This window comes from Scleropages formosus, chromosome 24 (assembly GCF_900964775.1).
Source record: "Scleropages formosus chromosome 24, fSclFor1.1, whole genome shotgun sequence".
Lineage (NCBI taxonomy): Eukaryota > Metazoa > Chordata > Actinopteri > Osteoglossiformes > Osteoglossidae > Scleropages > Scleropages formosus.
The window spans coordinates 7,579,460-7,594,214 of record NC_041829.1 but is presented as its reverse complement, the minus strand read 5'-3'; the positions used below and the strand labels follow the sequence as shown (position 1 = coordinate 7,594,214).

At 44.5% G+C, this 14,755-nt stretch overlaps 2 protein-coding genes across 2 annotated transcripts; one reads left to right on the top strand and one right to left on the bottom strand.

Annotated features, from left to right (window-relative positions):
• The first annotated feature begins 4,043 nt into the window (after window positions 1-4,043).
• Window positions 4,044-10,259, top strand: rbm28 (RNA binding motif protein 28). Its single transcript, XM_018756115.2, has 19 exons — window positions 4,044-4,411; window positions 4,855-5,001; window positions 5,605-5,699; window positions 5,787-5,862; window positions 6,011-6,103; window positions 6,306-6,374; window positions 6,512-6,560; window positions 6,818-6,993; window positions 7,076-7,139; window positions 7,241-7,350; window positions 7,648-7,721; window positions 7,804-7,939; window positions 8,267-8,331; window positions 8,415-8,573; window positions 8,901-9,050; window positions 9,246-9,320; window positions 9,511-9,701; window positions 9,790-9,907; window positions 10,015-10,259. The coding sequence occupies exons 1-19, from the start codon at window positions 4,294-4,296 to the stop codon at window positions 10,153-10,155; spliced, it is 2,106 nt and encodes a 701-aa protein (XP_018611631.2). The 5' UTR covers window positions 4,044-4,293; the 3' UTR covers window positions 10,156-10,259.
• Window positions 10,260-10,270: 11 nt separating this feature from the next.
• On the bottom strand, window positions 10,271-12,563 carry lepb (leptin b). The gene is made up of 3 exons (XM_018755714.1): window positions 12,188-12,563; window positions 12,089-12,101; window positions 10,271-11,974 (listed from the first exon to the last, which is right to left on the bottom strand). The coding sequence occupies exons 1-3, from the start codon at window positions 12,508-12,510 to the stop codon at window positions 11,618-11,620; spliced, it is 693 nt and encodes a 230-aa protein (XP_018611230.1). The 5' UTR covers window positions 12,511-12,563; the 3' UTR covers window positions 10,271-11,617.
• Between the last annotated feature and the right edge of the window lie 2,192 nt (window positions 12,564-14,755).

Sequence of the window (14,755 nt, the reverse complement as noted above, 5' to 3'; positions counted from 1 at the left end):
ACAAATCGAGTTATGAAAAGACTTGCACTCCCAGTTGTGTTTGTAAGTTGAGGAGCCCAAGTACTGTTCTGCAGCACATGTGCTGGTGCTGGTATTGTTTTGATGCCTCAACAGACAACCGGAACCATTTCTTCAAATATATGTGTTTGCAGAAATGGAAACAATTAAAGTAGAGATCATTTGCGTTGTGGGACGACGATGCGGTGATGGGGGTGCGGGTTATTCTGTGAGAATGGCCTGGTGGCACAGCGAGTAGTGCTGCTGTTCGCAGCGCCTGGGTGGTATGAGAGGACATGGGTTCAATCCCTGCTCTGTCTGTGTGGATTTCCTCTGGGTGCTCTGGTTTCCTCCCACAGTCCAAAGACATGCTGTTTGGGTTCCCCATAGTGTGTGAGTGACAGAGAGAGTGTGTTCTACTGATGTATGGATGAGTGACCCATGATAAGTCATGTATCTAGCAGTGTAAGTCACTGTGGTGAATAAGGTGTGTGGGCTGACAACACTACATAGTATCCATTGCAAGTCACTTTGGAGAAAAGCGTCCGCTAAATAAATAGATGGATGAGGACGTCTCCGGATGGACGCGATGGACATCGGTGCCGTGAATTGGCTGTCTGGGTTCTGTCCACCATCTGTGCGTAGGCAGGCGTTGAAAGATCAGGTTTTACGGGCATCTCCACGGTCCGGTGGAGCGGCAGGAACGTTGGGCCGAGTCGCCGGATTCGGAAATGAGCACAATTGCTGCCTGTCAGGAGATAATATTGCTTTGTTTTGGGCGTACAATACAGGCCACTGTATCGCTTCGATTGTCCACCAAACGCACAAGGACGTGCGGTATTCTGCAGCCTTTCACTCTCGGCAAAGTTTACACTGTTTGTCCCGAGTTTTACTCTAGAAAACCTATATAAGCATTATTGTACCTACATAATAAGAGTGTAGGGCAAGTGCAGGATGGCGGCCGGACCCGAAATAGGGATCCCCAGAAGTTTACTGGGTCTAACATAGAATTGAGGAAGAAGACGAGAGCACCTTTCATATTTCATCATTTCTTTACAAAAGCTGCAAAGTTAAAAAAAAAGAAAACTGTGTTACAAGCTGAGGCCCTTCATATTATACTGCGTATATATAATATTATATTCATTATTGATTATATGGAGGATAACTGTGATTAGGGGGTATGATGGTCCCAAACCCACCTCCAGCCGTAGTACCCTTAAACAAGGTACTTACTCTAAACTGCTGCAGTAAAATTACCCTGCTGTTTAAGTAGGTAAATAATTGCAAGTTGCTTTGAGGGCAGCGTGAGCTAAATATAAATTTTAGGATGGATCCGCTGTGCAAAGCCATTAAAATAGTGATTCTGCAGTGAACATGTGCTGGATGATGCTGTGGTCTGGGCCCTTCATGCGTGGCCCTTCTGTGCTTCCGCTGCCCTGGAGCCGTGTGAAGCTGCTGTTCCTCGTCGCTATAGATTCACACGCGCGGCGAGAGAGGCCGGCCCAGACCCTCGCGGCTGCCGCTGCTGCCGATTCGGATCAACGAGTCAATACCTTACAGAGGCCACCCTGTAAAGCAACCGTTTCCATATCCATCCGTTTAAGTAGAGACCATTTATGCGGGTGGGACAATGTTGCATGATGGAGACACGGATTATTCCGTCAGAGGGACGATGACAACATGACACTGACGTCAGACAAACAGAACACGCTGCATATATATTTGTATTTACAATTTTCTTTTATTAAACCCCTCTGTTATAGCTCTATTACGTATAATACAGTATATTTGCATCCACATTTACATGTACTCATTCGGCAGACACTTTTCTCCAAAGCAATGTACATCTCATAGAAAATAAAATGAGAGCATCAAGAGAAGGAGAGATTCGGATACAAACATGTGATTCCGGGATTCACAGCCCTGCCTGAAGGAGCCCGGCTGGTGTGTATCCATTATTAGTTATGTCCCTCCACTGTACAGACCATCCGACACATTCCACCATGTGGGCCAGTGTACATCACATTTCCGTTATTAAACAAATTATTAAAAAATGATTAAGCACGAAGACGCACGCGTTTATCGAGCACTTACGAGATCGGGGAGAAGCGATTCCCAAAGACTTGACTTTTGAGACCCTTCTCAAATACAGTACAGAGAGATTCAGCAGTTGTGAGTGGGAGGGGGAGGTCATTTTAGCACATCGGAACCAGAACCGAAAGCTTTCGTGTTTTTGATTTCGGACCTCTTGTGTGTGGGACCGCCAAGCGGACAGAGCTGGAGAACCACTGGGTGTCGCGGATGATCAGCAGCAGATCCGTTAATGGTTTTGCATGTATTGTATTTTATATATCATATGTTACATAAGGTTTTATCATATATTATATAAGTCAAATAGTGGGGGGTGGCTGTCGGGTCGATTCTTTTGACCCGATCCCTCCGGCGACGCGGCGGCACACAGCCTTCTGGAACATGCAAAAACGGGTGACCTTGGCTGACCTACGGCCTTCGGCACCAACGAGAGGCTCTCTGGCAGGATGCGGCCGCTGCGGCTGTAGGGAAACGTAGAGAAGAAGCACACGGCGAACAACGAGGGGGGCTGAGGGTATTCCGAGGGCCCGGTAGAGGAGGCAGCACACCGTCTCCATGAAGCAGAGGGGTGTTGGGTGACAAAACCAGGACAGGACGGCAAATAAATGAACGCATTCATAAACAATCGGACGGGGGGGGCGTCTCGGCGGGACTAAGGATGACGGTTCTAAAGTCGCGGTGTCGGAGAGCGGAGGAGGTGAGGCAATAAAAAGCGTTTCTTTTGCGCGCGGGGCAGATGAAAAGGGGGCCGAGAGGCGCGGGGCGTGAGCCGGCCCGGATTCCACGGGTGGAGCCGCTCACACTAAATCTCATCAGTGAATAGGAAGGCGCAGAACGCCCCGGAACAATGGGCCCCACTGTGGGACAATGGCCCCCAAGGGCTGCCCAAACATATGACATCAGCGTAGGGGGGACAGGGGGGACGGGGTGGGGGTGTCTGGGCTCTCGGAGTCCGGTGTTTCTCCTCCCGCTTGGCCGACCGCGAACGTGGTCCTTCTGGGCATCAGCCCCCCTCCGGACGCTCCCGGCCGAAGGCGCGAGCCTGACTCTGCTCCTTTTTACCCCGACAAATGAGGTTATTGCGATTCACAGCTTAGTAAATGTTTTCATTTTCAGTTCTCAATGTTTTCTGAAACCTTCACTTCGCTCTTCTCCAACGTGACTTGCAGCATTAAGCTGTTTCCACCGATTTGCATTTTTCCCACTCATTTGTACTGGTGGGTGGCCTTGAATTTTCCGCGTCAATTCATGGTATCCCGCTCAAGGGTACTACATGGAACCTACGGTCCCCAAGGCCAGAGCCAAGAGATCTAGAAGCACTATGACACCTGTTGGAGCAACAAAACCACAAAGATTGGGTAAAGATCCCGTTTACAGAATACAATTCAATTCACCTATCGGTGTTTAATTCCAGAAAGAACAGGAGTTTTTGAAGAAATGCAAGTTGGTAATAAAGCCGGTGGTGGTTTTGTGTCCAGGACCACAGAACTGGAAAGGATTTAGCAAGGAAAAGGTGTTCAACATCAGCAGAAACCTTTCTGTTCTTATTTGTGTTGCTGATGTGTGTGTGTGTGTGGGGAACACCAGCCCCATCTAGTGTCGACACGGATTATCCACAACTTGCGTCTAATTTTATTTCATTCCAACATATTTTAGATGCTGGCCACTCCACCTAATAGTTTTTTTTTTTACAAATAGTTTATATTACTCAGTATATTCGTTTTTATTGCCCTTAATAAAGGAGGATTCAGGTTTTGCGTGCGTGCGTGTTGTTTCCGGTGGGAACGATTTTCTGGAGCCACGTGGATTTGTACGGCTCATTTTGTTTATTTTTCTCAGTCACCGGATCCGGTCACACCGGACGCACTGGATGTGCGCGCGTTCCATTTTGCAACCGGAAGACCGTTTCCGTAGGGCCTCGTTCTGAGGGAACACCTTCCGGTTTAGCGCAAAGATGGCGACCGCCAGTGCAAAACGTGCGGTGTACACGGGCTGCACAATTGACTGTTAAATTCACTTTAAAGTGTTTGAATAATTTACACGGTTACATTTTTACGCTCGGTGGAAGTAATAAATCGAGATAGGGGAATAATTTACTTGGGTTACACTTGCAGGTAACACCGGCGGCGTCTCTAGTCGGAGCAATTATTATATTTCTTCTTGAGTTCTTTAATCTTTTTCTGTTTCTCGAGTTCTGCTACAACCATGGCTGTTTCGAGTTTATTTGTCCGAAATTTACCGGTTTCGGCCACCAACGAACGTTTGGAAGAAGTCTTTTCGGAACTCGGACCCTTAAAGAAGTGCTTTGTTGTGAAAGAAAAGGGTGAGCAAGCGCAAACTTTATTAATTTCTGTCTTACTAATTCCAGCAGCTGTGTGTGGCAAATTCATGAATGAAAATCGTGAATCATCATCATGATGATGTACCAAAAAGACGTGTAATTTATGATTCATGAACTTGTCATTATTGTTAATTTGCTACGTTTGATATTAATTAATGTGAACTTGAAAAATATAGTTGAATGTAGTCGATGAAAAGATTGAGTTTTGGGGATAGAGAATTAAAATGAAACAGTTGAATTGTATAAATTATATACATTAACACATAGTTAACTGTGTAATTGCAATAGCCAAGAGAATGAAGATGCTCCCAGACTGAGTGTTCTGTGCTGCCGTTGCTTGTGTTGTTTGCTTGTGTTCCTCTGGGATCTCAGCAGGTGACGCTTCACGGCGGCTCTGCTGCCCTGTGGTGTTTCGTCGTCCTCAGGAACGGACAGGTGCCGAGGGTTCGGCTACGTCGCCTTCTCCATGGAGGAGGACTCGCGGAAGGCTTTGAAAGAGACGATAAAATACGACGGCCGCAAACTGTCCGTGACCGCGGCCAAGAAGAAAGCGTACGACAAGAAGAAGGAAGGTGGGACCGCATCTCCGCGAACGGTTTCGTGCCTTCGAAACAGCCCGGCGGCAGCCGCTGAGGGTTCGCGGAACTGCTCAGAATCTACTGTCAGCGCTGGGTGCACTTACATTTACACACATACGTTCGTGTTATTTCCTTTGTTTGGTGGCTCTTGAAAAATTGCTCAATTTTATGTTTCAGCGGTTAATAAATCACCCTTTTTTTCCCCCTGCTGAAATTATTCATTAATTATTCAAATTTTTTTTTAGCTCACCTTAAAAGACATGTCTCGTGGGAACTTGTGGACCGACACTGCGCTTAGTCAAATCGCGGTTCACCATAGAAACCTTGTGGGATATGACAGCATCATGAATAGAGCATGTGATGATAAACATATGTTTGAGAAATATGTTGTACTTAGGAATAAATGCAAAGGTGTGCTAAAAACACTCCGTAAGCGGTAACGATACATTAACCCTGTCACTCCGCTGTTCTCCTCGCGAGACGCTCTTTCTTGAGGTAAGTTTACTGTTGACGTTCCGATTACTTAGTGACGAGCGCTCGCCGCCGCAAGTCCGTAGTTGCGTTTCATAAGAACTTTCTCTTTTGTAATTATTTCAGCTACAGAGGAACCAACTCCAAAAGAGCAAAAAACCAAAGAACTGAAAAACAAGAATAAGAAAGCAAGGCTGATCATAAGAAACCTTAGCTTTAAGGTAAATTAGCAGAATCAATGAAGGAGATTCGAGAGTCTCGTCCTTTAGTGCGTTTGCTGAATGTTGGGAGTTTGTGTGTTCGCACAGTGTTCTGAAGAGGACCTCCAGCAGGTCTTCTCCAAGTTCGGCACCGTCCTCGAAGTGAACGTTCCTCTGAAACCAGGTGAGGAATCGTCCTTGCCGACCGCCCTGCTCGGCGCGGGACGTCCCAAAACGCGGCGTCCTTCAGAGCACAGCCGATTGTCACTTTCTGTTTTGTGCTCTTGTAACTGTTTCGCGTTGAACGGCACGGACGTTGTTGTTTCCCGCAGATGGGAAGAAGCGTGGATTTGCTTTCGTCCAGTTCAAGAACATCCTGGAGGCAGGAAAAGCACTGAGCGCCACAAACATGAAAGAGATAAAAGGTGCGCGTGAGCGGGAACTCCGCGTACGCGGACTAGCACGCTGACGCAAACATGTCCAAATGTAGTTTCTGCTGACCTGTTTTATTGTTGATCTTAGATTTAGCTTTTTAATGGTTTCAGAAACTTACTCTAGTTTATTTTAGCGCACGAACACCGCCGGAGTTGAGTGATTGGGATCGGGTGTTGCGGCGTCTTTCCACAGGGAGGCAGGTGGCTGTGGACTGGGCTGTTGCCAAGGACAAGTTTGTCTCCACAGTGAAGGCCTCCCCAGGTAACTCACCTGACAGCTCAACAGTGGAGCAAGTCCCATAAATTATAGTTCATATGTGGTTCGTGACTCAAATTCCGAACTGAGAAGGTTAGGTGTGACCCGGGTACCTACGTGGTTCTTTTGAAATTGCCCCGCAGGCTCCGCTGGAGAGGAGGCGCAGATTGAGGAGACCCCACCAAGGAGCAAGTACGAGTCCCGTCTCATTCTCTGTTAATTTCCCACCGTTTCGGGTCCTAGACGGCCGCATCACAACTGTGGCGTCCACGCGGCGGACCCGCTGCTTGTATGTGGGCTGCTTGAGATGTTTATTGAACATCCACACCATATTCTATGTAGCATTTTAGTGTCATAGATTTGATCTGTCCTTATTTTATTTTTCCTTTACGTTACATGTATATTTATTAGTAAAAAATAGTCGCTTCGTTTTTGCATTGTGTTCGCAGGCCTGGTGCCAAATCTACTGCCGAGGATGTCGAGACAGATAGTGAAGGAGAGGATGAAGAGGAGGGGGATGACTCTGAAGAGGAAGATGAAGCAGACTCTGATAACAGTGATGCTGGATCTGATGATGATGACGACGAAGATGAAGATGAAGGCGATGACAGCAGCGAAGATGATGGTGAGAAATCAGTTCCATTGGCTATTGCCTAGTCACTATGTTTCTGTTTTTATGAATTTGTTGCTTCGATCTCCCCTTAAAGGACATCCACCTAAAAAGAATCCACAACCTTCTGATGTTCGTGAAGGGAAGACCATCTTCATTCGGTGAGCGGAGGCGTACGTTCGTTCGGCTGTTTATACGGACGGGGAGACATAGGAGGCAGGACCTCTTTGCCTTTGTCTAACGTCTCTAATTTACCCCTCAGCAATCTGTCCTTTGACACCGAAGAGGAGACCCTAGAAGAAGCTCTGCTCAAGTTTGGAGAGCTGAAGTACATCCGAATTGTGCTTCATCCAGACACAGAACACTCGAAAGGTGCCGTTTGTGTGGCCTCTTTATGAATACATGAAGCATAACTTAATATTGTTGCGGGTTTGAGTCTCTGCATAATTTCCCTGTTCCTCCAAAACTGCAGTAGTAGTTTTATGTATTTCTATATAATTTTAATTTCCTTTGTATTTGAGTCTCAGTTCTAGTGTCGAGGGATTTTAGCTGTTCTAAGATTAACTGATGTTTGTCAATAATGTGCTGTGATTGTGTTTTTCTGCACGAGAACTCTGATGAATTGCGAGATGTCCGGACGCCATATGTTGGCGCTGCTCTGTCTTCCAGGTTGTGCTTTCGCTCAGTTTAAGACAAAGGAAGCGGCCGAAAGGTGCATCGCTGCCTCTCTGGACGAATCGGAGGTGAGGCGGTTGCCTGAATGTCGGTTGCTCGCTCCAGCTGGAGTTTTTCTGTTACTGCCTGTGACGCATGCGTGTCCTCCAGAATGGGGGCCTAAGGGTGGATGGGCGCAAGCTGAATGTTGTTCTTGCTGTGAGTCGGGAGGACGCCGCCAAGCTGAAGGAGAAGAAGGTGAAGACGCACACGGGGACCCGGAACCTGTACCTGGCCAGAGAGGGCTGTGAGTGCGCCTTTGCGACGTCAAAATGCGATATGTTAAAGTTTGGGGCACAGAAATAAATGAGACATTAAAAGGAATGATTTTCGATCGTTAAGGAATCGCTGTCCTGATTGCCGAGTCTCAGATAGGCAGTGCTGCTTAATGACATGGAAAATGTACATGAAGATGTGCTAAGTAGTTCATTGGAAAAGTGACGCTTCACAGTTAATGGGAACTTTGTGTGGGGGGGGGGATAATGATCAAAGCCCCGTGACAGGGATTTAAAGTGATTTTGGAAATGGGAAGGCAGTTTCCTCGAAACTCATTTGTTTGCCCTCCTCTCCACAGTGATTCGCGCCGGGACCAAAGCGGCCGAGGGTGTGCCGGCTGCGGATATGGCGAAGAGAGAACGGGTCAGTGTATCGTGGTACAGAGTCCCTCTCCCGTGCATGTTTTGTGCTGTATGTGTGAAAGCTGATCTTCTGTCCCACTGCAGTTTGAAGAATTGAAGCGGTTGAAACTGCGAGACATCAACGTCTTTGTATCCAAGACGAGGCTGTGCGTCCACAACCTACCCAAGTCGGTGGACACAAAGCAGCTGCGGGTGTTGTGCTTGAAGGCAGCGGGCGGAGGCCGTGATGCGAGGGTTGTGGAGGTGAGCGGCTGCCTTAAACCTGCAGGATCCAAGTTCATGCTTTGTGCTGTTTAGTGTCCTGCCGAAAGTGAGCAGGAGGGGGCAGTGTTGGTGTTCAGTACCCCTCCTGTCACTCCTCATAGATTTATAACTGTGCGAGAGTGCTGTGAAGGACTCCTGAGTCATCCTAGTGTTTCCAGTGACAGCAGAGTTGATACTGAATGAGGGTTTTGTCTGCCACCTGCTGCAGTGAACCACTTGATTTTTGGTGTTGGATTGATTTTTTTTTTTTTTAGGGTTGAGCTCTGCCCACTGACACGCATTTTGTTGCCCTCCGTGTCCCCGCAGTGCCGCATCATGTATGACCGGAAGCCCCAGGGCAAGAAAGTGATGGGCCGCTCACTGGGCTTTGCATTTGTGCAGTTCCAGGAGCACGAGCATGCCCTTGCTGCCCTGCGCTACCTCAACAACAACCCTTCTGTGTTTGGGCCCAACAAGGTGGGTGTCTCATACATTTTTATGTACAATGTCTGCATCTTAAGAGCTTATTTATTAGTTCATACAAAATTTTTTTTTCTCTTGCTTAGTATGGGTTCATTGGGGATTAATGTGTTTTACTGTGGATAAGTCCCTCATGAGAAAGGGTTTCATGGTTTATTCTTTTGTTTAAACCCCTGTGCTCTCCCCATATAGAGACCCATTGTAGAATTCTCTCTGGAGGACAGCACAAAGCTGAAGATCAAAGAAATGCGAAGGCAGAAAAATAAGGTATGTTGCACCGGTTCCACTTTATCAGCCTAGTTACATGAACTCCCTCTGTCACCATGGCTTCTTGTGTTAAGTCCATCTGTGAGAGAAAAGACAGTTCAGTGTTACTTTGAAGGCTGGAGGCTATTGATTAAATGGGAGAAAGAAATGTGCCCTTCAGACACACAGAGGTTTGACATGTGTTCTTCAGCATCACAGTAAGCAGGCACAACAGGAAAAGCAGCAGAAGCTCCACAAACCTGCCCCTGACCCAGAGGAGACAGACATCAAGCAGTTCTCGGGATTTAGGACAACAGCAGAGGTGGAGGAAGTTGAACTGCCTGATGGGAAGAAGCGGAAAAAGGTCCTGCACTTGCCTTCACACAGAGGTCCTAAGATCAGGTACCAGCATGCCCTTCCTCATCCAAGGTGCACATTGCCAAAAAAAAGGTGCTGTTGGTCATATTGTTCTCTTGGTGAAACCCTTCAGAAAGAGAGATAAAGGGAAGCACGTGGCAGTCCAGCCAAAGAAAGTGAGCAAGCGGCCAACCAGGAAGGAGATGACGTACTTACACCACATGGAGAAGCAGACGCAGCCCAAGGGTCAGGTGAGTCCACCACAGCATTGTGGGAGAACTCTGCAAAGTGTACAGGTAACCAACTGCACATTACTTACATGAATGAGCAGAGAAGTGTCCTTTCACCACACTTGCAGGTGAAAAAGAAAAGGCTCAGGAACAAAGACGAAGACAAGTTTGATAACCTGGTGGAACAATACAAGAAAAAGATCCTGGGTGACTCTGGGAAGGCCAAGGTGTCAAAGATGTTGAAGAAGAAGAAATGGTTCTGCAGCTGAAGATCTTCCTGTATACCCCAACAGCATCCTTGTCTTTTGCAGATGTTTATAAGCGAAGGTCTGCCTGTAATTTTCTAGACTTTTTATGCGGACACACTTTATAAAAAAAAAAAAAGTGAGTGAGGCTTTTAAACACATGTAGAGCAGGTTCTCACAAAACCATATAATGTGACATGATCGTGATGAATGCAGATTGTAGTTGATGGGAGGTGTAACAACTCCACCACAGCTAGTGGTCCTCCAGTCATTTCAGGGGACCATCTGTTATGCCAACATGACATTTTTAAAGACTGTTTTGTAATTTTTTTTTTGCAACCACACACTGGTCTGTGAACAGAAGCGCAGCACATGTGGGTAACTGAACCCATAGGCTTGGTGTTTGTGAGTCAATTGCCCCTCCAAACATTCAGAAGCTACCAAGCATCTCCTGTTACTGCAATGTCACAAGTTAAACTGTACAATAATTTATTGCCCCAAGCAAATGTCTGTTTATGCCTCCATTGTTCAGAAAATAACACACCAGAAGAGTCCTCCTTAATGGAACTGCTGCTGTGAAGCAGACCTTTTTTGCCCAGGAAATGATGGTTTAAATTATAATACTTTTACTGAAATGTAATTGATCCCAGTGTTTCTAAAGCCAAATTGTGGTCTTTCTTTCCACTGACATTTAGACACTGGACCCTGCAGCACAGCCTTTTTTTGAAGGATTTTTTTTTTTTTTTTCCTCCCCCCCATCCCTTCAAAACCCAACACATTTTCTAACCTCCAGGGCAATTGTGCTGATAAAACGCAGCTAAGAATACATTGATGGGTTCCCTAATCCAAAAAGAGAAATAAATACCACTCACCTGTGAAGCACTTCTTCTAAATGAAAACCACTCCATGAAAACACACCACTTACCTCCATTGACTCCCAGTTTCCCAAAAGGTAAAAAGCACTCACTGGTGTTCAAAGTTACCACTCTTAACAGAATACACAAATAATTTTCTTACAAATTTGTAAAATACATTGGTGCTTCCATATAGGGAAAAGCACCATTTATTTATGTTTCACAACAGTCCTTAGAAAAATGTTACATTGCAGTTGAGAGAAATTTATTCTGTTTCAGAGCAGAAAAGTAGTTTTGTTACAAAAAGTGTAAATGTGCAACTGGAGAAAAGCTATTTAAGATGGAAAGAAAGACTGGTGTTAATGGCATAATTAACCCTGTACCAATTAAATTAAAGCTGATAAAGTACTAACATTGTAATACAGTTGCATATCTGTAGGACCTCACACAACAAAATGCCATAAAGTCTTTTGCTGCTTTGCAGTATTTGCTCCTTATGGGTAGCTATTATTTACCACCTTCTTAAAGGCACAGAACATACTTGCTAAAAAATGTAACATTTGCTTTCATAAATATGTTAAATAACAGTGTATGGCTGAGCAATTTTATTCTTTAAAAAGAGACACCAATTTTTAGCACTTTTCTAGGAGGTCCAAGTCCATTGTGAGATTGCTGAGGAACATCTCTAGCCTGTTGAGTGTGATGCTCCCAATGGTGACATGGAAGGCTGTGCTGGATCTGAGGAAGGTCTCCAGGTGGCCATCACCTCCTGCCTTGTGGGATGGGCAGTCCAAGAGCAGGGCCAGAGAGCGCACCACACCCTGGAGGCTGGCAATGTCAGCATGGATCTGGCTGGTGCTGCTCATCTGCAGATGCACTAGAATCACCTGGAAAGTGTCAAGGTTTTCTAGTATGGAGCTCAAACCCTTGATGGGCTTGTCAAGGGGGAGTTCCAGGCCACTGAAAACCATGTTTGGTGAAATCTGGAACTGTTACAGGGAGACATCAGAGGAAAGAAAAAAAAAAAAAACCTTTGTTTTTGCAATAAAATATTGCAAAAACTATTAATGGAATTATGTCATTATTTGCTTTGAAATTGCAACCCCTTGTGTGAAGCTGCCCATGAAGACATTTTATACTGTATCGACATGCACAGTATCTAGTGATGCAAGCCTTACTTGTTCAGATTTTGCTAGCAAAGCCATGACTGAAAAACAAGGCGAACAGGGACTTTTACCTCATCACTAAGCCTCTGTATCCTCACTATTGTGGTTTGCGCCAGCAGTTTGACATGGTTCCTCACAATCTCTGCTGACAGTGGGCCACCCAGACTTGTGGCCAGCAATGTGAGCAGGGTGAAGCACATGAGGGCAGCAACACACCTCATTTTTAACCCTTTTCCTGCAAACAGACTAATAGTCAAACAATAGTCATCAAAAATGTCAAGTGAACTGAAGAACACAGCCACAGTAGAATAGGTTGGCATCACCTGCACACCAATCACTTTATGTTCTAAAGTGTACATAAATTATCAACCATTTATGCTCATAAAATCTGCATTTTTGAACGAGTAGGAAAATGTTTTTAAAACCACAAAGCACTGTCAATAAAAATTACTTAATGTAATTTTGTTTTCTTAATTCTGTAACTAATTCCAACTTGGTGGGCATACGGGTATACAGACTCACATGGATTATGCACAAGAATACTCAAAACTCATTTTTCATTCAAGTTTCACTACTTTTGCACCAGCAATGTGCAAAAGTTTTAGAGGAAAGCTGTAAAATGAGAATGCTTCCAAAAATAATGCTCTTAATTAATAGACTTCCTGCAAAGATTGTTTACCATTTCCAAAAAAAAAATCAGTAAAACTCAAGCTGGCAGGTAATCAGTGTGTGACCAGAATGGTTCTCACCTTCATACCAAGACTTAAGAGGAAACCAATGCAACATGTGGGCTGCAGACTTTTACAAATAAAAAAGTGCAAAAAAATCTCATAATCTGAACTTGTGCAAAGTTTATTTTGCATGGTAGGAAGTAAAATGTGCAAAAATCCAACTGTAGGATACATGATTTACCCTGTATGGTCATTGTTATCTGGGAAAGGAAAAATCAGAAGTAGAAATGAATGGAGCATAAAAAGGTAGATAAAACAAAGTGAAGCCACTGATACAGTAACAAGGGCTGAGCACCGCTGGCCTCTTCCTGTCCTTGTGTCCCATGTCCGAGGGTCATGACCTCCTGCGGTGGCTCATTCAATGGTGACCAACTATATACATTCACATCTTGTGTTTCAAGTCTCACGGACTGAAATACACCCTTATCCGCAGCGCAGTGTTTCAGTATCTCAATTTCCTCATTTTCCTATAATTTGTTCCCCTAGAAGTTACAGGCTACCTGTGACATTAAGAGCTTTCGATGCATAACAGAACCAGACAGACAGAGTAAAACATCATCATAACAACAACAAGTCTGCATAGCCACCTTACCTCTTGGGGCTCGGGTCCCGTGTCGTCGAGAGACCCCATGTGTGTTGCCGTTATATAGCGGTGCGTGTGTGTCGGGTCGTCTGACTCACTCTGGGGTGAATCACTGTCCCGGCTCAGGACTCCTGTGTTCTCCTCTCCTTCAGGAGCAAAGTAATACTTTGCATTGTACTTAATGCACATGAGTAAACTCTCACCCCGAAGGGAGCATGCTTGTAACGCAGTCAAACTGCACACACTCAGCTCAATCTTTTCCCTCCCCGGAATATCTGTGTTCCTGTCGTGGCACAGCAGGTCTAATGTGGAATAGCAGAGCACAGATTTATATATTATACTCTAAAGTTATTTTATATCTTTTTTTTTTTTTTTTGCCAGCCAGCCCTACACATGACACAGCTGTAATGAAATTAATGTAACATATATAATAGTGGTGGACTAAGGTTTATTCGTTCAGATATGTTCCCCTTTATTTAGTTTTATTTGCTCTTCAAATAATTGAAACTATATTTGAAGAGTGAATTTTAAAAGTCCATCTACCTTTTAGTTAATTCACGCATAAAATTTGATTCAATAATAGACTATGTTTTAATAATTTCTTAATTGAGACAACCATGGCATTATTCATCTTAAGAGTAATGTGCGGGGAAAATACAGAATTTTTTTTTTTTTTAAATGTAGGTTTGATTCTATAGTTTCAGTTCCTGCAAGTACACTTCAGCACTTTTTTTTTTTTCTTTCACATCTGCTGCATTTATCATAAAGTGTGAAATTGCTAATTTGAGGAAATGTTCGACATTTTTGAAAAATCAATTATTTCTGACCTCATATATATATAGTGCCGACACAGCAATTTTAAAACATTGTAATTTGTGCAACAACAATTTTATACAAACAATTAAGTACCAATCATACAAAACGTCATTTAAATTTTAGCAACTTTATAAGAACTCATACTACAGCTAGTGCTATTCAACAACCTTTAGCTGTTTTTATTCACAGAAAGGACTACTGATATTTTATCTTTACATAAATATCACAGTAAGCAACATACACCGCAGTGCTCTAAACACTTTCCTACCGCCACATGTGCGGAGGATGTTTTGTAATATTTTAAAGCGTTTTTTAAATAATAAATGTATTTATTTTTATAGCTCAAACCTTCACAAAAAAACAAACAGCAGGCTGTTGTTTAGATTCGTGCTTTAAGCTACAATGTGGAGCGTTTCCACGTGAGCGTGCCATGTTCACCTGGTACAATGAGCACTTCCCCCCCCGGGGGTGTTT

What these genes read in the sequence shown, in the direction of transcription:
- rbm28 (XM_018756115.2), top strand. Translation starts at nt 4,294, where the DNA reads ATGGCTGTTTCGAGTTTATTTGTCCGAAATTTACCGGTTTCGGCCACC. An exon ending in GGGAAGACCATCTTCATTCG is followed by an intron (nt 7,140 to 7,240) that starts GTGAGCGGAGGC and finishes TTTACCCCTCAG; the next exon opens with CAATCTGTCCTTTGACACCG. An exon ending in CACAGAGGTCCTAAGATCAG is followed by an intron (nt 9,702 to 9,789) that starts GTACCAGCATGC and finishes GAAACCCTTCAG; the next exon opens with AAAGAGAGATAAAGGGAAGC.
- lepb (XM_018755714.1), bottom strand. Translation starts at nt 12,510, where the DNA reads ATGTACACTTTAGAACATAAAGTGATTGGTGTGCAGGTGATGCCAACC.